This window comes from Pleurodeles waltl, chromosome 9 (genome assembly GCF_031143425.1).
Source record: "Pleurodeles waltl isolate 20211129_DDA chromosome 9, aPleWal1.hap1.20221129, whole genome shotgun sequence".
Taxonomy (NCBI): domain Eukaryota; kingdom Metazoa; phylum Chordata; class Amphibia; order Caudata; family Salamandridae; genus Pleurodeles; species Pleurodeles waltl.
Genome location: NC_090448.1, coordinates 815,572,957 through 815,596,967, shown reverse-complemented (window position 1 = coordinate 815,596,967; position 24,011 = coordinate 815,572,957). Strand labels below are relative to the sequence as shown.

Genomic DNA, 24,011 nt, shown 5'->3' with positions numbered 1-24,011 from the left:
GGTCAACCTTGTGCTGTCCTAAGGAGTAAAGCTACTATAGTCCTAAGGGGTCAACCTTGTGCTGTCCTAAGAAGTCAAGCTAGTATAGTCCTAAGGGTTCAGCCTTGTGCTGTTCTAAGGAATCACCCTTGTGTTGGCCCGAGGAGTAAACCCCGTGTGGTCCTAATGGCAGGGCCATGGAATTATGCCATTCTGCGGCCGCAGCATTTAAAAAAAATATTTTTCAGAGTTATATATATTTGCTGTATTGCCACATAATCCATCATCTGCTTCACAGTCTGCATATTTTAATTAAAAAAAATGTTTTTTATCTTAAACGGATCAAAAGTTACTGAAAATGCGGCGACATGTTTGCGCGTAGTTGAAGGCCCTTCGCAAAAGTTAACTGATCATATTTCAGTTTCTTTTTTCTGTATTTGGTTGATAAACTGGTACTAATTAGGTGAACTATTTCACCAGACAGTATTACCTTATGTAAAAATAATGAAGTATTACTACAAGGAAGTGCTGAATTATGCTGCATGCGGCCATTACTTGCCGCATAATTTAGGAAACCCTGCTGCTGAATTTAGTGCTTCCCTGCCACATAATTCCAGTGATCCTGCCTAAGGGGCACCTTGTGGTATGCCAAGGGGCCAAACCCGCATAATATCATTATACTGTCTTGGGCATTTTGGAGAATCAAGGTCCAAGGCAGCCTGATGGACATCACGGACTTAATGTAGTGATACTCATGTGCTGCTCTCCCTCTTTTGCCCTTGGTATCGCTGGCACTACCATTGTTATCCTTGTTCTCAGGAGCCCGAAAAGCTGCAGCAAGACAAAAGGCAAACCGGGGTTGCCCTAAGTGCACCCTGTGAGTTCTGAAAGTCTGTCTGTCCCCAGTGTGGTTGTACCATGCAAGGCTGAGATTTCAACCATTTCATTATGTTAGTTTTTACAGCTGTTAAACATTTATATTTTATTTTGTGGAAACACAAAACAGTGAATTTTATGGAAAGCAAAATAACATTGAACCAATCCATGCACTGTAAGTTACCTAACTGACATAAATATATGTATTTACTCACTTGGACAACCCTCAGCAGTCTCACATCGAGTGATCTCGTCCCATAATCTAGGCAGGGGACGACGGCCTTTTTCATTGAAGGCAAGTTTTATCCCCTGATGTGCAACAGGAAATAAACATGTTCTCCGTCTACGGAGCTCCATCTTTCTTTCTCGTTCTTTTTCTCTCTCCCCTTTTATCAAGGATTCTCATCTCCCCCGCCCCCCCCCCCCCCCCCCCCCGCAGTGTAGAAACCGATCAGTTCCAAATGCAGGCTGCAGGTGGAAAAACAAATGGGCAGAACCCTCGCATTTCCCTTACTACGTGGAAATTTTGTCCACCTCTAGACAGAAGGTATTTTGGTGTTAAGATGTTTATCCAACAAACACCGTCTGCAGTGTTACAGTGTATTTCCACCAGGTGGCGCCAACATGTAAACTTATTTTTAATAATTTATACAAGGTAGAGGCCAACAGCAACCTGTTGGAAAAAAAGTTTTCATATGCAAAGTACAAATCATTGCTTCCAATGGCAGTGTTTGTTTAACCAGGAACTCTGCCTGTAGCTGTGACCACACATCCTCGCATTGAGACTGGTTCAAAGTTCCCTCATTTATTTTCATTCGCTTAGCATGTGAAACACCAGTGAAGCCTTATCATCCATCAGCAGTTTAACAATTTTTTTTTTTTTAAATGCAGTTGGTGCCCTGTGTATGTCAGTAATTACCTCAATTGTGTCAGGGCCTACATTAATGATGTCCCAATATGTCTTAGGTGCCACTTAACTCTGGTAGGTTAGCGCCATCATTTTGGATGGCTTCCATCCCCTACTGACAAAAGTTAGCTTCACTATGCTAGCAACAGCGTTTTACCATGGGTGTCTCCTATTGCATTAATTCCCTCTTCTATACCAGTGCCAGCATTTTCCCACAGATGACTCGTACCAATAATTGAGTACAGTGTGGCAGCTCCAGCATTTTGCCAGGGTTACGCCATGTGTCATGAATTACTTACAAATTTCCATTTTACCATGGGTGCCTCTCATGCCAAGAATTATGTCCTGTGTGTCGGCAACAGTATTTTGTCACAGATGCCTGCACCAGCATTTTGCCACCAATGTCCCTTAGAACACGAATTGCCTCCAATGTGCCTGGATTTTGCCATGGTCAGCGGCTGAGACCAGATGTATCTCCAGTATGACATGGTTTTCAACAAGTTTGCAAAAGTAGCACACCGACAGATGCACTTTCAAACAGTCAGGCTCTCTTCCATTCATTCACTCATTGAAACCCATGCTCGCTCACTCTCACTTCCTCACTCTCATTCCTCCGCACTGTCACTCACACTCATTCACTGTCAGAATCTTAAACTTATTCTCAGTGATCCATACTTGTGCATTCTCACTCGCAGCTATACTGATTCACTCGCTCACTTATTCTCCTCCCTCCCCCAGTCACTCACACTCACTCACCCTCGTGCATATACTTTCTATCCTGCATGCACACACATCTGACAGATTTTTCCACTTACCTTCACCTGCTGTGTTAGATGGCCGTGGACCCTCTGGTCAGGAACACTGCTTCTTCCCACTTCATGTTCTGAAGAAGGAAACTGACATTTGCATTAGAAGAACAGGGTTTTATTTACTATTGGTACAGTAATAAAAAAGGGAGTCGGGTAACAGTGAAGGCGGAGTTGTGATGCCCAGAGGTGTTAGCTGAAACTGACTTCCGCACCTCTCTTTTTAAACATCTGCAGATCGTTTACGTCTCCACCCTCCTTTCTCACACCACTTGCACTGTAGGATTGTCCCTCATGCCATTAAACAAGAAACGGGGGTACAGTGCCCTTAGTGCGTTAGCAGTGTGAATCTATGACGTCATCCTCGGATCGTTCTCACTCTAACGACAGAACGAAGGGGCGAGCAGTTCACCAAGCATCAGGAAGACCCGGGCTTTTCCCGCTCGCGGGCCGTTCTTTATTTTTACCGCGACACTGGGTCGTGCCCCTTTGAAAAGATGCTCTGGTCAGCCGTTTTTGCGTCTCTCCCCCACTTGATCGCAGTTTTGACGATTTTTGCTTGGCGCAGCACAATGGGAAGCATGTGTTTTTTTCTTTTACATAATTGGTGGGCGCGTTTGCTGCGGAGAGAGAGGCTGAGGAAGCGGCTGCGTTGTCAGCATGGTGATGGCTGGTTCTAGTTTTACCTCCCCATATGGCTATAGCTGGGTCTCAAGCCAGCTGGGAGGGAGTAACAGGCCAGCCCTCTCCAGCCCCCTCTAATCGTGTCGCCCTTTCCCTGAGATATTGTTTGGTCCCTCCTCAGTCACCTGGTAGATGTGGAATCCTCAGAACGGCATTAGCTGCAGCTCTTAGGCCTGTGATGCGCCCCTGCCAGGGGCCCGGAATGGTTTAATGTGTCCGACCTCCACTGAAGGCTGCAGCAGGGTTGCTCGGATGTGTGGATGAGTGGGTGGATGGGCGGATGACTGGAATCATTGACAGGCACATAGACCTACAGTTGCAGAGGCAGGCTGGCAGACAGGTTTAGAGACTGACTGGGACATAGGCTGAGACACAGTTATAGAACCAGTGACAGTCAGATCCGGGGAGCGCGAGACACAGGCGCAAGCAGAACAGCGAAAACATGCAGGCCAGCGAATTGAGGAACAACATGCAGGGAGGGTTGGAGGCACCTGATTATAGGAAGGAACTCATACTGGAAGTTCCAAACTCGAGAGGTAGATGTTGAACAAATAGCCGTTTGCAACAAGCATTGGCAAAACCATTAGACCTTGCCTATTAGCATGCTAATCTTTTTTTTAGCTATGCTGTACAGCATTGTGGCAAAAAAAATTGATGATGCAGCCACCACCTCATTTTTGTAGATACGTGCATTCGTTTAACTTGCATGCACAATCCAACAAAAAGACGTGAACTTTTTAATGGATTCATCTCGAAACAGTAAATAAAAAAACAGTGAAAGTGAAGTTTTAAATCATAAGTGCAAAATTGCATAAAAAAAATAATGGATGAGTAGGTAATGGAGGGGCGGGGTGAAGCAGTGTAGGCAAATGAAAGCAACATGAGTGTGGGTGGAGGGAGAAAAACAAGGACAGAGAAATTAAAAGGAGGAGGAATGCACTTGAAGGAGGCAGCTGGAAAAACAGATGCACTCTCAGAGCGCATAAACACAGATAAATGTGTAAATCCTAAAAAGTGAGGAGACAAAACCTAGAAGCCACATGTCAAAAAGATGGGTAAAGAGGCTACACTCCAAGGGAGAGACAAACAAAAGATTGACAAAATCAAAAAAGAAGCAGCCAAATGAGAGTGATATGAAAGCCAACCAATGGTAATCAATGGGCAGGCTCCATGCCCTGAGTCTTGTTGGCAAGTCCAAAATATGTCTTTCGCAGCCAAAACCGGACCCTGCCATATGCCGAGAGAGACAGGCATAGCCTGACGAAGACACTGATGCAGAGAACAGGTCTCTGTGACTGTATCTCAGTTCCCCCCAAAGGACAGTTTTATGGGCTCCATGTTGCCATTGAGGTAAAGGAGGAATGAATTGTGTTTGTTATGTCTCAGTTCTACACTGCATTCTGCTAGACACTGGATTTCTGTATGCAGGGGGAGGCAGGAGCATAACGGAGAGTCTGCAGTGCGTAATAGAGGCCTCTCCAGGTCTTGTGGCGGGGGTGGGGACAGTCCATTCCTGGAGGGCTCCCATTCACCCTATGGCCGATGAATATCCTTGAGATATTGGAGACCAATGGACCCCTCGTCATACACTGCAAGGGGAGGAGGGGGATGATTTTGTGTTACGCCACTGGAGTGAGGGATGACCCACACATATTCACCTGTCACAAGCAGCGTGATATGTTCACATACTAAGATGGACTGATACACCTTAAGTTATTAATAAGAGGTAAGAGCCCAGAATAGGTGCTGACTAAAAGAACTAAGAAACAGATAGTGTCAAAAATATGACCTGAATGCTTTTAGAGTGTTTTATTATGACGTCACCTAAAGTCTGAGCTATCCAGAAAGGCCGACATTTTAATTTCTTTTCTACCTTCTCAGTGTGTGTAATAATTCACTGACAGGATTTTTTACTAATACTTTCTCACCACACAGTGTCACGCTATCTTCTCCGTGGCTTCTAAGGTGCTCCATTTTGACATCGAAAGATCCCAAAGTAGAGCTCAGCAGCTGACATAAGAGTGCATCACGCTCTAAAAAACAGTTTGGACACAAATATGTATAGAAGGATTTTGAATGATGTGATTGAGGTGATAATTAATGGCTAGCAGTTTTTGCTAGCTGCAGTTACTGTTGTCTTTGGCTTGGGTAGAAAGTCGAGAGACTGCTCTAGAAGACGTTTTGGCAGTTTCAGTGGCCTGTGACTCTGAGGTGTGCTCGGAGCAACAGCGGCTCACTGTTGTGGCCACACTAATGCTTCATTAACGATGTCCCTTGCTGTTGTGGCCACTTCTGCAACCAGGCCAGTGGGCATTGACAACCTCAGGTTTCTTTGTGAGCTGCTGTGTGCCTCTTGTTTGCTACTTCAGGGAATCATGCACTTAGTTACTGTGGCAAACATTTAAATCTGAAGGAGGGGATTTGTCCCATATTTTTTTAATTACTTGTTGAGGGCCCCTTTACACATCTAGAGGGTGAGCCTGTTCGAGTGGTGCAATATGGACAAGGGTTACCAATTTGCAAAGGCTTCCTCTGATTTCCTTCTCATTCCCGTGTGGTTAAAACAGTAAGGTTACCAGACATTGTGTTATTCTTTCACAAAACACCACACACTTCTGTCCACTATGTCACCTATTATACAGAATTCGGATTCCCGCCCCCTCACCCTGAGAATAGCCGGCGTCATGTTCCCGAGATGGACGCAGGCATCCCCGTCGTTACTAGGCAACGTTTGATGATGAGGCATCATGAGCAGCAAGACCGGTGAAACAGATTTTGACTCACATTCTGTTAATACTTTCAGATTACGGCAGTTGCTTCAATGAGATTAATCTATGGAAAAGAGCAGTTAAAAATAAACAAGTGTAAGAAACCTTATTTCCGAGGCAGGTGTTTCAAAGGGCATTACGAAAGTGTACATGCAGTTTGCTCGGGGTGGGCAAGTCAAACATAAATATATGGAAAGATGAGAGACAGAAATGGACATGGAGATCTCGGGAAGTATATGCAACATAATTTGAGTCTGGGAGGCAACATCTGGCATATTTACACCTCATAAGGAAAGTATATAAAATACTAATGCAGGAGTGTGTTTTATACCGGTCAGATTGCATGATATGGTTGGATCATGTGCCTGCTCTGTAGAGGCTGCGCTAAAAGAGGAACCATGACCCACCTGTGGTGGACATGTCCAACGATTCAGGTGTTGGACATTCATTTTACAGATCCCAAAAGAAAGATATAATTACATTAGAACCCGACTGGTGGTTTTGTTTGAATGCATGGGGCATGGCAGTCCCTACCACTGGGGCCTGTGACGGGCCAGCTCATTACACATATGTTTTTAGTGGCTAGATTATTAGATACTCAGTTTTAGAAGCAGGCAAATCCTCAATTTTTAAATCTTTGGTGGACCGATATATGGTCACTCCACGACATGGAGAATTTGTGGCAGTGGTACATGACAGGGGTGACCCCCTTCAGCACTTGTGTGAAGAGAAGAGGCATGCCTATCAATGCCAGTGTTTAAGTGACAGATGTAGTGCAACATTCAAATCTTTGTAATATATCACTGATGAGAGAAATTTAGGATGAAACCACCGACTTTAGTGCACCCCAGCCCTTCCCATTTTATAAAACGAATTAGGTTACATTGTACTACTGACGAAATAGGAGCCTGTAATGATAAGACTGCTAGAAATACTTTGTTCCAACTCCATCATGTGTATACGTATTAAAAAATATGTTAATACTTACAGAAAAAAAATCTTTCTTTTATGTCCTGTAGCACTAATATACAGATTATTTAATCCAGTGCCATCCTAATCTGTAAAATTATAGATGAATTTCCACGTCACCGTTCCAGCTCTCTGCAGGCGGCATCCATTTCTGAGCTGGACAAACCAATGGATACAGTACATATATACACATACACACACACACACACCCCAGGGTGAACACCTTACTACAGGTCATCATAGATGCTGGCTCCAAGCCTTAACATTTTCACCGTTAAATCTTTGATTTCAGATGTGTTAGGCGTTTCAGCTCCCACTCCTGTCCGGCTTGCCAACTGCCACCCTCTTCTGCCTGGTTTCTGCTCAGTTGTCTGCTCTATTTTTCCTCTGTTCTGCTATTTCTGCTTCGTTTACCCTCTTTTCTGCTAATTTCTGCTCAATTTTCCCTTCTTTTCTGCTCTTGTTCTGCACCTTTCTCACTCTTTTCTGCACCTTTTTCCCTTCTTTTCCGCTTGTTTTCTGCTCCAATTTTCCCCCTCTTTTCCGCTATTTTTTCTGCTCCATTTTTACTCCTTTCTGCTTGTTTTTGTCCTGCTTGCCTTTTCTGCTCCTTCTCCTCTCTTCCTCATTTCCCTCCTCCTGCCATTTCCCGACTCTCGCCACCCAGCACCCCGCCCTCCCCCAGGACCTGCTTTATGGAGGCCACAGCACCGAAGGTGTGCCAAAGGTAAGCCCGTCTGCACCCGGTCCGCACACAGCTCCAGGAACCCTGGCTGTCCAGCCACTCAAAGCTACTCCACCAAGGAGCTCAGAGCCATGAATCTTGGGTGCCACAACAACTGCTGAACCACATCCCCTCATGCTACCAAAGGACCCTTTATTTGCCAAAACTGTTGCTTCTCCTGCAGCACCAACCTGCCTGCCCCCAAAGGACCATGCGCCACACCCACCGGGAAGGTCTCAGTCAACCTGGAACCTCTCCGATGTATCCTTCTCAACGCCAGATCCCTCTGCAAACATGCCATGGAAATCCAGGACTCCAGCTCCTCCCTCTCACCAGGTTTTGCCTTTGTGACTGAATCCTGGCTAAACCCCTCCTTCAACTTCAACATCGCCACTGCCTGACAGCTAGCTACAAGATCATACACCGAGACTGCACCAACAAACAGGGCGGGGGCATCACTGTCATATTCAAGGACACCATTTGATGTATCACCACTAACAACGTCATCTCACTCCTCATGGAACACCTCAATTTCTAATTACAAACCAATGCCAAATCTACCTTAATTTACTCCCACCCAGCAGCCACAGAGAACACCATCCACCTCTCCCAAGAATTCTGCAAACCCCCCTCAGAGTACTTCCACAGCAAGATCGCCACCATCTACACTAACTTCGACTCCAACCCACGATCTCCAACCTCAGCTCTCTGGACCTCCCCAAGTGCACTCCTACAGCACTATCTCCACATGGGCACCACTCAATCCACCTCAGCCATCATGTCACCCATTCACTCTGGGGCACCGACCGACCCATGCCACCACCACCTGTTCAACCTCGGAACCAACCCCATCAGCAGAGAACTCACCAGCATCCTCAACACCTCTATCACCTCAGCAGTTTTTCCAGACAAACGGAAACCTGCAGAAATCAAACCCCTCCTGAAAAAAAACCTCCACCGACCCCCAACGAACTCAAGAATTACCGACCCATCTCTCTTCTCCCCTACCCCAGCCCAAGTATATGAAGGCCATCAATCAGCAGCTCCCCAGCTACCTGGAAGAAAACAACCTACGGGACCCATCCCAGTCAGGTGTTCGTTGCAACTACAGCATCGAGGCCGCACTTAACACAGCCACTGACAATATCAGAGCACTCCTCGACTGCGGGGAAATCGCAGCACTGATCCTCCTCGACCTGTCAACTGCGTTCGACACCGTCTCTCACCACACCCACATCACCACATTTCATAGCATCAGAATACAAAACAACACACTCAAATGGATTGCCTCCTTGCTGACAGGACGCACTCAGAGCGTCCAACTACCACCTTTCATCTCCGCACCCAAGGGCATCATGTGCGGCGTGCCCCAAGGTTCATCCCTCAGCCCACTTTGTTCAATACTTACATGACCCTCTTGGCCGACATTGTTAGATCCCACGGACTCGACATCTTCTACACAGGCGATGCTCAACTGATTCTCTCACTTACTGAAGACCCCTCCACCACCATAACCAACTTCTGCAACGCCATGACCACCGTAGCCAACTGGATGAAAACTAACTGCCTAAAGTTCAACTTCAACAAGACGGAAGTCCCAATTTTTGGGTAAAACATCTCCATATGGACCATAGCTGCTGTCCAGCTGAACTCCTACCCACTCCCACAGACCATGCTCGCAACCTTGGCAATATCCTCAACAGTGAGGTGACCGTGAACAGCAGATCATTGCAGTCTTCTCCTCTTGCTTCCACAACCTCTGCATGCTCTGCAGAATCTTCAGATGGATCCCAGCCAAAACCAGGAAAACCGTCACCCAGGCCCTTGTCACCAGCTGCCTCTATTATGGTAATGCTCTTTACGCTGGCATGGCCTCCCAGCTCCTAAAGAGACTCCAGACAATACAGAACCCCACCGTCAGAGTCATCCTGGACCTTGCCAGGTGCACCCACATCACCCCTATCTTAGAAACCTCCACTAGCTCCCTGTCCAGAAGAGATGTAATTTCAAGCTCCTCACGCACATCTACAAAGCCCTATACGATAGTCTACACTTCCACAAACCTACCAGACACCTGTGTTGTTCCTCTCTGGCCCTTGCACACACACCAAGAATTTGGCGCAGCTGCAGCGGGCGGCCGCTGTTTGCCTATATCGCTGCCAAGGACTGGAACGCCCTTCCCCTTCTAACTGCACCCTCACTGGCAGATATCAGGAAGAGGCACAAGGCCTGGCTCTTCGAGAGAAACATCGCACCCCAGCACCCAGATACCCCCAGGGATGACAGCGATGCACTCTAGAAATGACTGATTGATTGATGGACATGGCAGGCAGACTGAAGGGATGCCACTCACAGGTAAAATGTGACATCGCTGCCTGGACAACAAAGGGCATCAATGCACAAATGGCTGAAAAGAAGGCACTGACAATCAAACTATTCTGCAAAGATCCCGGTCTGCAAACTAAAGTGCAGCAGCCAGAAGACCAAATGGAAGCACTGTCAACAGCAGCCATTCTGGAAACACGAGAATGAATGAGAATGACTGCTCTAGAAAGAAAGAAGTCTGATCTGGAACAGAAATGTGATGTTTGCGATACTAATGAACTGAGGTGTAATTTGAAAAACTTAGGCCCTTGTTATACTTTTTGGGGGCAAAACTGCACTAACGCAGTTTTGCACCAAAAAGATTAGCACCGGCTTGCAGCATTTCTGTGCACCAGCCAGGCACCATACTTATGGAATGGTGCAAGTCAGTGCAAAGGGTAGGCTAGTGTAAAAAAAATGACATTAGTCGGGTGGGGCTGGCGGTATGGAAGAAAGGGGTTTTGCACCAAAAAAATGACATTAGTCAGGTTAGAGTAAAATAAAATGACTTCAACCTGCCTAGAGACATTTTCTGACGCAAAACCATCCATACCACATGACTCCTGTCTTAGAAAAGACAGGAGTCATGCCCACCACCCCACTGGCCAGCACTGGGGACCAGGGTCCCCTGGGCCTGGCCATTGCACCCTGTGCCATGTATAGGGAGCCCATTTCAGGGCCCCCTATGGCACTTTAAAAAATAAAACAAAATAAAATACTTATCTGTACTTTCCTGGGATGGGGTCCCCCATCCTCCGCTTTCCCTCTGGTGTGGACGGGGGTGTCGCTGGGGCCGGGGGGCTTATTCCTTGGTGTTCCACCATGGAAATAGGCCTACAGGTCCCCTAACGCCTGCCCTGACCCAGGCGTTAAAAAATGGGGCAAAGCAAGCTTTGGACCATTTTTGACCCCTCCTCCCTCCCGTGCACCATTTTTGCACAGGAGTATAAATATGGCATTAAGGCCATAGAGTCGGTCTTTGCACGGGAACGCCTACCTTGCATCTCATTAAGGCAAGGTAGGTTTCCACTTCCAAAAAATGACTAACTCCATAAATATGGCACTAGACGGGTCTAGTGCCAAAGTATAAATATGGAGTTAGTTTTGCACCGAATTAAAGTTTTTAATAAATGACGCTAATTCGGTGCAAACAGAGTATAAATATGCCCCTTAGTGACCATGGAGAAGAAGAAAGCATGATACGGATACCGTCAGTGAATGATTATACACACTGAGAAGGAAGTGAAAAATCAGATGTGGTGGGAGTTTTACTCCTCAATTGTAGTGGACTGAGGAGTGGATTTTGAAAATATGGCATAGATCTGGCCGTGAAGGAAGAACGCTGGACACCCGTGGCATAAAACATCAGTTTTGGATGTCCCAGGAATCTCCAGGGAGATCTAGACACTCTGATGTGAGGACACACTGAAACTTAGGATAGTAACTACGGCAAGATGTCCTATTTTGCCTGAAACTCCGAGTTCACCAAGACTAGGAGAAATTTCAGATAGACGTTAGAACCAGATGTTTGGAAGGATGAGGAAATATTCTGTGCCTCACTGAGGCTTGTGGTGGGCTATAAAGCATGACATAGGTGGCACATCTTTTTAGCGTCTGGAGACATTTTTAAAGTAGTGGGCACTATAAAATTCTGCTTTATCACTTTGGGCCAGATGTAGGAAAATTGCAAATTGCGACTTGCAATTTGCGAGTCCTTCCAAATCGCAAATTGCAAGTCGCAATTTGCAATGCAGACACCGTCTGCGAGTCGGTATGGGGTCGCAGAGACCCACCTCATTAATATTAATGAGGTGGGTCGCAAATTGCAGCCCCATACCGACTATAGGCACTCGCAAACATAGAGGCCTGCTGTAGTCAGCAGACCTCCATGTTCGTGACTGCTTTTAAATAAAGCATTTTTTTTTTTTTAAGTGTAGCCCGTTTTCCTTAAAGGAAAATGAGCTGCACTTAAAAAAAAATCCGAAACCTTTAGTTTCGGTATTTTTTCAGGGTAGGTAGTGGTCCCTTGGACCACTACCTGCCCTGAAAAAATAATTTGGGGTCCATTCACAAAGAGGAAGGGGTCCCATGGGGACCCCTTCCAATTTGCGAGTGGGTTACCATCCACTTGAAGTGGATGGTAACTGCGACACCATTTGCGACCGCATATGCGGTCGCAAATGGTATTGCATACCACTCCGAATCGCAAATAGGAAGGGAACACCCCTTCCTATTTGCGATTCTGAAATGCATTTTGCGAGTCGGTCCCGACTCGCAATATGCATTTCTGAATAGGAAAATGCGATTTGCGAGTCGCAAACGGTAATTTTTGCCATTTGCGACTCGCAAATGCTTTCCTACATCTGGCCCTTTATGTTGATGGCCTCTGCAGTTTGCGAGGCAGTTCCAAAAAGTGCTGGAAAGTCGGTGTGAAAGTGTGGCCCTAATATTACATTTGGTCACTTTATTTAAAATTTCCGAACTCTAGTCGAGAGTCATCGAAAGGAAGCTGGGACTTACAGGAGAAGGCTTGACATTTAATAACCCAGCAGGTTTGTTTAGCACGACCACCGCTGTTCGTCTGAGACAAAATGTTTAGAAATGCGTAGCATTTCTCTACTGGCAGTGCCAAACGAGTTTGAATGGTTGACATCGGAAGTCACGACTACCGACAAATTGACAACAATGGTAAATAATAGGAAGGTCAGCTGATTGGTCCATTATTAGTCATACATTTTCATAAAGGCCTCATAATATGCGTCAAATGAAACAGCCAGAACCTCTGGGAACCTTATAAGGTGATTAAGGGATGAGACAATGCAGAAGGGAGACCTCCAGTGCCTCGATCCTTGCATCTTGAGTAAAGCATGATCAACACTGGGTAGAATGGTGTCCTGGCATGGATGAGATGAGACTTTCAGCAACATGGAGATTGCTTTATTAACATTCACACTCCACAACCTTTGCTGCCGCTACTTAAATGTGGCTAGGTCATGTGATTGTAGGTTTAAAGACCTAAGTGTTTGAGGGAAATGATCTGGAGTGGTGGTACTTTGTTTAGTTTGGTTTGGTAAGTGTGTTTATTTATGTTGTGCAATGTCACTGTAAATTATTTTCTTTTATTTTTTGTTTTTATTTTGCTTCACTATTGTATTCGTTGCTAAAATGTCATACTTTTGTTTAATGTCACGATTGAAAGGTGAAATTCTGGTCTAATATTGTGAGGGAGGAGCTGAGCTGTGTATGAGGCATGTACTTTGGAAACTTATTGTAAAGGTAATGGAGGCATGTTTTTTTAAAATTAGATTTTCACTTTTGCTGAATGAAGATGACGTGGTTTTACGCATTTCTTCAGTTCTCCCTCTTTTCTTTGGAGCATATATAAAAAAAAAATAGAATTGTACAGTTCAATAATAAGAGACCCATAGTGGTTCTATTTGAGTTTTGTTGAGGTGTGCTCCTGCAAATAAAATACTTTTTGGAACCCTTTTGACTCCCTCAAATCTTCTTCCCTGTCCTCTCACACCTCACCCCCAGCCAATATTCACAAGATTTGACAAACCATTTCAAAACATGATTAACTGTTTGATTTTTTTTGTTTTACTTTAACTGTCGAACGCTGTTCCACTGATATTTCAAATGCCACCCTAGAGACTGGAAGCTGCTCTCGTAGCAACAACAAATCAGCAGTTTATTCAGAAGATACACAGTTTCATACATTCCCTCTCAAAGCAACAATTGCAGAGAGATGAGAGAGCAGGCCTCGGTTTCCACCGCCGAGGGAAATCTAAGGATTAACCCTCTCCTCCAGCTCTCCCCCAACAGAGGTGGGGCGCCTCTCCAACTCTAGGGGGCCCCGTCCTCCTCGTCACCCCGCCAGAAACAATGGCCACCACTCATCAGTGTTGCTGGGAGATTTCCCTTCTGGGTTTTCATCTTTCCTGCGGTCTGGAATGGTAACAAGGGAGTCTGCCTGCGCCAGAGCAGAAGAAAGGAGTTGTGGGTAGGGGCGCGCCAGGGTCCTCTGAGTAAGGGGGGTGAGAAGGGAGTTTGGTTTTGTTGTCCTTGAGAAGAACTTCTTGCTCAGCAGTTCCTGGGTGCATCCACCCACCTCCCTCTGTAAGACCTTTGTGCTGCTTTTGTGCCCTTACTAGCTTGCTTTGCAAAGTTGAAGGGGGTTCTGTCTGGGTAGGGAGTAAGCACTTTCACGTGCTTTACGCCCCATAAAATCCCTTTATCTTTTGGATTAGAAGGCACACATTTGATCATTCTCTTTCGTGGTTGGCTCCCATGCTACTGACAGCGATGTCAAAGGGGACCCGGCAAGTGGTAAGAGGCTGGAGCCCGGCCTAATTCCACCATTGTCTGTGGGCAATGTGAGTCATGAAGGAGGGGCGTCCTTAACCTCCGCAGTGCTAGGTGCCTCATTATGGAACTTGCCTATTGTGATGCCTCTAAAATGCTCTTTTTAATGAAGACTTCAAAAATTGGCTTTTCAAAGCCGAAAACTCTGCAGTTGATTCCTTTATCCGCTTTACTTCCAAAGTAGAGTGGCTGTGTGTTTTAATCCTTGCCATGGTTTCGGCTGCGGATGCTGTGGCCAGTACCTTGGAATCAAGTCTCGTCTGCGACGACCTGGAGGGCCTTTGGCCCCCATCAGTTCCTTTCTATTAATCCATCCACAGCCAGTCCAAGTACATGTTGCAGAAGATATAAAGTAGTAGGGAAAACTATGGCTTGCTAGATGGAACATACTGTCATGGCTAAATCAGTTCCTTAGTAGTACACCTAAAGGTGATTCCTTTTAGCAGCGTTAGCTTGTACAAATTCCCTAGTGCTCTTCCTCATACCTCTATGGTCCCTGTCGCTCACTCATGCACTCATCCATATTCTCTATTCCACGCACTATTTTATTTGTCAAAGAACTTGTTTGTGGTTTTCATAAAAATGTAAGTGTCTCTTGAATACCCCCTATCGTTGACGTCAAACAAAGCGGTACTTTAGACTCAGAACTGTAGAGTTTGACAATGGCAGAACATTCATTTTTAGGCATAGCAGCGTGATCTATTATTTTCGCCGGTTACATCATTGCTGGGCAAGTTCATCCAGTGGCCAAATTGTGTTCCTATATTTTCCCGGTGCTCTGGGCAGAGAGCCATGTGATGCAATCACTATCTTAATTAGGATGTGAAAAGGTCACGTGGATCTCACCACAGACCATGTCGGCCAGAGTTGTCTGTTTGCTCTCCGTTGCTGCTGGCCTGCCTAAATGTATTCGTATGAGGAGCATGCGTGGACTTCTGAAGGAATTGGTAAAATAACTTGTGAGCCTGCTGGCTCTGTACATTTTTCTGGTTGGCACTTTGTAATTGTGCTTGAAAGTGAGTCTAGTCCTTCCGGGATTTACCACCAGACAAACTCAGATCGTTGAAAGCCAGTTTCTGATGTGAGTTTCTTTTTTCAGGATCTGATAGTTGACCAGACAATTGAAAAAGTGTCCTTCTGTGCACCAGACCGGAACTTCGACAAGGCCTTCTCCTACATCTGCAGAGACGGGACCACCCGGCGCTGGATCTGCCACTGCTTCATGGCGCTAAAGGACTCTGTGAGTGTCTTCTCTGCTGGTTTGAAAACCCTCTGTAGGTGTACTGTGCTTTATTCTGTCCGACAGCTTTTAGCTGTCTCTGAAAAAGGCCTCTTGTGGACCATACCAAAACATACAAAGGCGTTAATTACCCCCCTCACCCCATTGCTTACCATTGTATGGCTTTCTTATCGCTCTCATTTGCTTACTTATTATTCAACAGCTTTCCTTCCTCTTCTTTTGTTTTTCCCTCCCGTGGAGCATAACATTTATACCACACTTTAGATTGGTTGGATTGATTGTAGTCTTGCACTGCTCACATTCAGGGAACTATTTTTTCTTTCAGCACTCCATGAGAGAGTGCATGTGTTTTCTTACTCTGGCTTGCTGCTGCACCCCCCTCAGTTACATGTCCCTCTGTGCTCCTTGCGTTATTTCCTCCCCTTGCTTGCTTTCTCACTCATGTGCTGTTTCTCCCAAACATTCCCACTAACCGGCACCATGTTGGTCCCGCCCCCCTACTATGTCCATTCCTTTCCCTGTCCTGTTTTTTCTGTTTATTCCCCTCACCCCCACTCACCTGCCTAAGGCTTGTTCTCTGCTTCCTCTGCCAACTCCTTCATTGTGTCCGGCCCTTCCATGTCCTTAAAAATATTTTACTTTTAATATTTTGGAGGGCTTGTCAGCTGCATCCTGCATCGGAAAGCTCCCCTTAATAAAACACACTGTCCACAAGTAAAATTTATTTGTTTTTACTTACTGCTCCAAGTCACAAACAATATGGTGCCCATGTAATTCCGTAGGCATTCTCCTACTGATCATGTAAGCGCATCTCCAGCATGACCTCTAAAAGTGCTGATCCTTCCAATTGAGTTTTTTTTTATTTTGACAATGTTGCACTGAATTGTTGAAAAGCACTGCAAAGACAATAGGTCAGAAAAGCAAGACCTATGAGATTTCAAATGCTTGTTTTTCTAGACATCGAGCTCTGTTCTCTTCCCATGTTTCCAGTCCCAGTGTTGGCCTTTCTACCTGATCTGTGCCTGTGCATCACTTGCTATGTCTTTTTTTAAATTCTCTCTACTTGTAGAACTTTTTTATAAACCCTCTCTGACTTAAAGATCTATTATATATTTGAGTGGCTTTGCTTTTACATGTTTAACTTGGTGGAGCCAAATGGACCTCCAGGAAATGAAATAGATGATCCATGACTTATAAAATTAGGCTTTAACGGAACAAGAAAGTAAATATTTTAATCCCTTTCCAAACAAACACTGAATCTTTGGTTGGGAGAGATTAATGGTACAGTATCCCTGATAGGAGTATACCTCAGACTGTTTTCATGGTGGGAACGTACCTTGTTACATTTTGTGACTACACAAATTTACATGGCACTCCTGCCCTTGCCTGTGGGGGCAGCCTTTCTCTTTTATAAGGCCTTACTGTTTCATAATATTACATCAATTTAAGCAATATTTCGCAAGAGTGAATGGAATTACATGTGCAAATTCTCATGTTTTAAACATTCACAAGTGACAAGTGTATAATTAATGAACATAGGCTCGCTGTGCTGGTTTGAGGCCTAAGTTAGAAGTAAAATGGGTACTTGCATTGCCGTCCACACTCTTAACTAGATACAAACCCTTGTTCTAGAAAGTACAATACGATCTAACATAACTTTTTTCCTGTGTTGAACGAGTCGTCTGAGAGTAGGGAAAGCGATATGCTTGAAAGTCTAAAAGAATTCATGGCCAAGAGTTTGGAAATTTCATTAAATAGAACTTGCATACAAAAGTTAAAGGGAAGAATCCTTACTAATATTCTACCCACTGGCAATCACTGGGGGTAATATTCCAATCCATTGTTTTTTTGCCACTGTTGCACCTCAGATTAAACTCAGCTGCTATATGTTGCACAAGAGACAACACAATCCCAAGAAATGTGGTATAGTCTAAACTCAATGGACATTTTTGTTATTCCTCTCTTCTGGCGATCCCTTAATGTTTTCAAATTTTTTAATCATGTATGAGACCGGAATATTTGGGATAATTCTTGCAAGTCTCCCTGGAGTTAGTATCTTATTACAGCCCAGTGGGAGATTGCATGACCTGAGATGCACTTTCTATAAGCTTAGATCTCATCCTAGCCACTTTTACATCATGTTCAGGTATCTATGTAGGTCACCGGACCAAACTAGGCGACCAACAGAGCGTTGACAGTCGGATGGGATTGGACTAATTTCCCTTAAAGGTTGTCTGCGAAGACCAGTCTCAATCAGCTGCTACATGGTGTAGGAAATATGGACAGATACCCTCAGGCTCAGGATTTATTTCCAAATAAATGTTCTGTGCGAAATACATCTGTTGAATCAAAGGCATCAATGATACAGGGTCTTTCAGGAAGGCATACCCTTTTCTTTAGCATGTTGTTCATATGGTCATAATATGATTAATCTGGCTATTCCAACTTGGATTTATATAATTTAACGCTTCATAGTTCAGTGGCCTCAATGTTAGAACACACATTGTAAAATGGTAGAAATGTGTATTTCAATAGATACGTAATCCAGACTACTTTCTACACAACTGTTCCTGAAACTGCCTTATATCTGATCATATATTTCCACACTGACCCGCTACCTTGCTTAGCTATTGTCTTCCAAGGATGTTTTTTTTTAAATATTTCTTCATTTTACGATGGTCCCTAAAAAGGTGTGCATCCCCCTCTGATGTCTAAAACCTAGCGGCTGAGTGGCATTGTTGGATAAGTCTTTGACGTGGCACCCACACCATCTAACACAAATTATGTCAATGTGTATCAAATTGTATTGCCTTTAAGACTTGGATCAGCCTCCTACTTCCATAGGAAGAAGTGTGGGCAGAACATATAACTCAACATCTTTCTCTTGATCCTCTCTACTTGCTCTGCTTCCTGTGGGAATAGCTTTGTGGGCTCCTTCCAGTGCTTAATTTGAGCTGGTGTTTGAAGGTGGGTCCCACCAATACTCATTTTAGCGACCTGCACTTATTTTTCCTAATGATACTTTGACCCTGAGATAGTGAGAGACAACACAAAATAGGGAAAGAAGAACAAAAAGAAACATGGAAAAACAATTATTTAAACAAGCATTTGCAATGCAATGGGTCTTGCGTTTGCTCGAGTTAGAGCTATTAGCGTTGTAAACTTCTAACCAGGCTTATCTTGTCACATAAACTGAAAATAAAAAAATTAAAACAGTTTCACAAAAGCGAGCCGATGGTCACCATAAGCTTTAAGGAGACACAGAAAAGGAAACAGAATTTTGCTCGCAGGGAAAGGTATGGGCAAACGTGCAATTATCCATGTAACCGGCAAAAGTGCAATTATCTATTTAACTGGTAAAAGTGCAATTATCTATGTAACATGGTCGATGTCATGCAAAGCACTCGACTACTGCCCAGCAACATCGCAATCCCTACGAAATAAATGGAAAAAGTTGTCCAGAAATCAAAAGGAAAACATTGAGCCTAGTATGTTTTCAGTAGTTGGCTGGTGCACTCGAGGAGGGCTAAACACCGGGAAAGGCATGATATATGCATGCCTTTCACTAATGAAATCAAGCGAATTTTAAAAGGACAAGCCCACAAACCAACCAAACTGATGGGCATGGTTACAAGCCCGTAGAGAGATAACAACAGGAACAGAGCACTTTGCGCGCTTGACCCTTAAAAGAAAGAAGGGATGAAAAAAAGAACCTGAAACCTTGAGATAAAAAGGCCGGCATGATTTGTGATGGGTGAAAGAGGCATGATGTGGAAATAAGACTACAAAGCCTTGGTATTCGCCCCCCCCCCCCCAATACTTGATAGGAATCACCAAGGGCGTCTGAGCTAAACTTTGGGTGCTGACACTGATTCTTTTGCAAATTAAGCACTGGCCCTTGATGTCCGATCTTTGGCCCCCATTGTCTGAAAAGGATCACATCGCAATTACAAAGTTCCAAAAAAGATAATTTAACAGGGTACTTAGTGGCCAGTCAAAGAATGGCTGAGTCTAGCTAGGTTATCAGGATGTCAGCTGAATGTAAATTTACATATTCTTGAAGCAAAGTTAGACATTCATGCAGCGGTATGAAAATCCCTGTTGTCCTGCTCGTAGGAGTCTAGTTAGGTTCACACTTTCTGCTGTACCACAAATATTCCTTTAACTTGATTTCTCACTTTCTGACCCCTGTTACTTGACCTTCCCCTCTGGGGTTCAAGGAAGATGTGCAACGTAATGACTGTTAATTTTTGATCTGCAGGGGGAGAGGCTGAGCCATGCTGTGGGATGCGCTTTTGCTGCCTGCCTGGAGCGCAAGCAGAAGCGGGAGAAAGAGTGCGGTGTAACTGCTTCTTTTGATGCCAGCCGCACCAGCTTTGCCCGTGAAGGGTCTTTTCGAGTGACCTCTGCCTCTCAACAAGCAGAGCGTGAAGAGGTGATGCGGCAGCTGCAGGATAAGAAGAAGAGCAAAAACAAAGGTAAGGGGGAATTACTGGACTACGCCTCCGGTGAAATACTGAAAAGGTGAATTTGTAATATGGAATTATAACCTGTTTCCGAATGTTCTACTGGCTCACATAAAGGCCTGCTCTCCAAAATCCTTACACAATTTAGTACCAAACATAAGCCTAATATCGAAGGTCAAGGAGAGGCAACAAGTTGGGAGTACAGATCTATCCTTTGTGGAGAATTTAATCTAGTGGCCTAATTTAGAGTTGGTCTAACTGGTTGCTCCGTTAAAAATGTGAGGCACCTCCTGGCCATCTTATAAGTGCCATAGAATATAATGCACTTGCAATATATTGAACAAGATATCCATATTTGGTACTGAGCAACCCGTCCCGCAAACTCTTAACCAGGAACTAAGGCCCTCATTATAACTTTGGCGGTCTTTTCAGGAGACTGCCGAGGCCACGGACGCCAGAAGACCATGTTACGAGCACTGAAGGATTTCTGCCACAGTTTGGGCATAAATCCTCCTGTAGTCGTGCAGGCGGTCAAAGGCGCAATGGGCAGTTCCATCACTGGCCCACCCTCCAAAAGGACTCCACCAGCTGTATTACGACCTGTAATATGGCTTGGTGGGGTCCTGATGGTGGGCCGCTGCCGGCGGTGGAAACGCCTGTTCCCTGCCGGATGACCTCCTCGCCAGACAAGGTAAGTCGATCAGGGAAGGGGGTGGGGTGTTGTGTGTGAGTGGGTGTTTCTGTGTCTGTATGTGTATGGGAGTTTGAATGCGTGTGTGTATGCGTGTTGGCATGTCTGCGTGAATGCGTGTATGACTGTTGAAGTGAGTGCCTGTTGCAATGTCTGGGTAAATGCGTGTGAGTAAATAAGTGTATGTCAGTGTTTGTGAATGAGTGTATGCAGTAGGTGTGTGTGTGCGTGTATGCGCGGGGAGTTCTGGTATGGAAGGGGGTTGGGGGATGGGGTGTCTTGTATGGAAGGGAGGGTGGGGGGGTGTTGGGATTGCAGGAGGGGTGAGGGAGTCGTCTACCGGTGAACGGAAAGAAATTTCCTGTCACCTGTACAGGCAACTGTTGATACCGCCAGTGGTCTTCATTGGACTGCTGGGTCAGAGATGCTAATCTCCGGCCTGGCTGTCCAACCGGGGATGGGGTGGGTTGGCAGAGGCCAACCTGCCACACTCATTATGTGGCGGTCTTCACCACTGGCCCGTCAGCGGTGAGACCGCCACCCTGGCCCTGGTGGTCTTCGGACCACCAGGGTCATAATGAGGACCTAATGCTATTGCCCAGTTGCCCCATCTGATGAGTGAAGCAGATTAACATGGGGGGACTCCAGCGAGTGTGGTCGAATATCATGGGTTTGGAGGTGACTTATGTCAGTGTCAAGAGGGGTGAATGAAATTATACCAATATTGTATGTGTGGCCAAAGTGTGATCTTGGAATGGACTGGACTCAAGCTTGGCCAGCGGTAAAGGCTGTGTGTGCAAGGACTATGCTCTGTGTGCTGAGCTGACCCAGAAGCAGACCAAGCAGGCTGGAAGTTCCTGGTGATCTATCTGAGCCAGGTGTATGTTTGGTGCCACAGAGGACTGCCCTATGTGACTGGTTTCCCTCTGTTTTTTCAGTTTTTTCTTATCATCTTGGGAAATCTCATTTAGTAAAGTTTTCCCATTTTCTTTCTATACAGTATATTTTTTTGTTGTTGAAATGTCATAGATCTAGCTTCTGAACGTACTTGTAGAGCCAGATTCACAAACTGCATTTTGTAGTACGTAAGTAGTACAGTAGTAGTACTTCTCAAATACTACAGCATGCTATCCACTTACCTAAGTGCAGAGACCACAACTGTCTTTTAAATGGTAAATGTACTCCAGCTGAGTCTGAGTAAATCTAGTACCACCCGTGGTACTGCAATTCACTCTCATAAAGATAATGGGAGCTGGGCCTTAATGCAACACCAAAAAGGAACTCATGTTAATTTTTTCGACTTATAAATGATATATAAATGTTTTAATATAAAAACTTGTAATACATTTAAAATGTAATTGTTTAAAAAATTTATATTTACCTTTCCAAACAATTATTTAACTTTTTAATAAAATTGTCGAATTATTGTACACAAATATAAAACACGATTATAATTAAATGTAATGAGTATTAAATATTAAAATACAGATGAAAATGTTTTTAACTATTTTCATTAACTGAATACATTAATATACATTAATATTCCTTTGAGTTCATGCACTGTAACATTTTATTTTATTAGTTCTAGGTTAATAATTATTTTAAATGAATGTACATATTTATTTTGCATTAAGTTACTTTAATTTACTTGTTTAAGAGGTGGAATACTTTATTATTTTCCCCTCTGCTTTAAAGGGGCGGATGCTGGCCAGTACTTTGTACCTGCACTTCTTAAAATTGATAGGGAGACTATCTGCAATTCTTATACCTGTTGTACTATATTTAAAGTGAGAGAACCTGCACTTCTCAGGAGAAAATAGGTACTCCAAATGGGAAGTACCTGCACTTCTATATTTCCATTTAAAGAACTATTTTCCCTACAGTTTGCCATAAGCAAATCACTGCCAACATGTGAAAATAAGTAATTTTACAATTATAAATTCTGGTGTACTATCTTCATCCCCTGGATTCAGGAGGTGGAAACATTTAAATCTGCTCTAAGGTGTACATCTACACTCAGAAATGGCGAATAGCAAAAAGTTTAGGCTTGCACTGTGGTGCAGGAGTAGATTTAACCAGTGAATAAATCTACATATGTAAATTTACCTTTGGGCAAGGCAAGACTGCCCGTACAGGGCATCAAGCTTTTCCCCAGGAGGCTGGAAGGCTGAGGGGCTCCTTTTGTTACTGGGGACCGATTTTGAAACAGTGCAGCAGTTTTAAAAGCACTGCAGAGTTCGTTATATATCCAACAGTTTTCAGGCAACAATAAAAGTGCCAAGATAACTCTGGTGATTCCTTCTGGAGAGAAATCAGAGTTTTGTCTATTGGCAATTTTGACTCATCTATGGTAGCGCAGAGGGTTAATATATACCTGCTACATAGAATGTGTGCTATCCAGATCACAGAACAGAATTTTATGTGGAATACTGCTTTTGCCACAGAGATCCTTTTGTTACTGTGCAGTTCATAAGTTATGATCATAATCTAGCAGGGTGAACTATGAACTGGCATCAAAGAGCTGCATGCAAACGGTTTTTTCCCAGTCTTTGATTATCCTAATTTTGCTAAAAAATGTTTTTTTGTGACCAAATAAATTGTTATTCGTAAAGTCAACCCTAACCACTGTGTTGCCTTCTGAATCCTGAATTTATGCTTCCCACACCAAGCACTCTAACAAAAATGCCCGCCAGTATGGATGACATGAGAATCCTACACCTTGTGGTCCCCTTTGACTTATGCACAATTTTCTCTATACTGATTTACAAACGTGTGATTCATTGTCTCTTATGTATGCGTGATGTAAAGTGCTCTAACACCCTACGCTGGTAGGAGTGGCGCTATAAAACAAAAGAAATACATGTGAGAGAGGGGCTATGGAGAGATGAGAAGCACTGTTAGAGGGTGATGGTGAGGGAATCATTGAAGAGCCCCAATAAGGATAGCCATATCCTGTTGCGCTGTAAAGTTATCATGTACTATGCAATTGAATATATAATGATGAACGTGTTGAGGAATGCACTGTTTTTGCCATTTTCCCAAATAATTTCTTGGGTTGGAGAACCACCAAGCCCCATTGTAGTGGTCAGGCTCACGCCCTATGCGCCCTACGGTGGCTGGTCTGATAACATTTGCCAGGGGGTCTTTGGATTCCCAGTCCAGCCCTGCTTTT

At 44.4% G+C, this 24,011-nt stretch overlaps 1 protein-coding gene across 1 annotated transcript in view; it reads left to right on the top strand.

Annotated features, from left to right (window-relative positions):
- NUMBL (NUMB like endocytic adaptor protein) overlaps positions 1-24,011 on the top strand; it is a 253,850-nt gene that overhangs the window by 191,281 nt on the left and 38,558 nt on the right. Inside the window, exons 6-7 of the mRNA XM_069208091.1 lie at positions 15,542-15,682; positions 19,944-20,160. Coding sequence (XP_069064192.1) covers positions 15,542-15,682; positions 19,944-20,160 — 358 coding nt within the window. The remainder of the gene's footprint in view (positions 1-15,541; positions 15,683-19,943; positions 20,161-24,011) is intronic.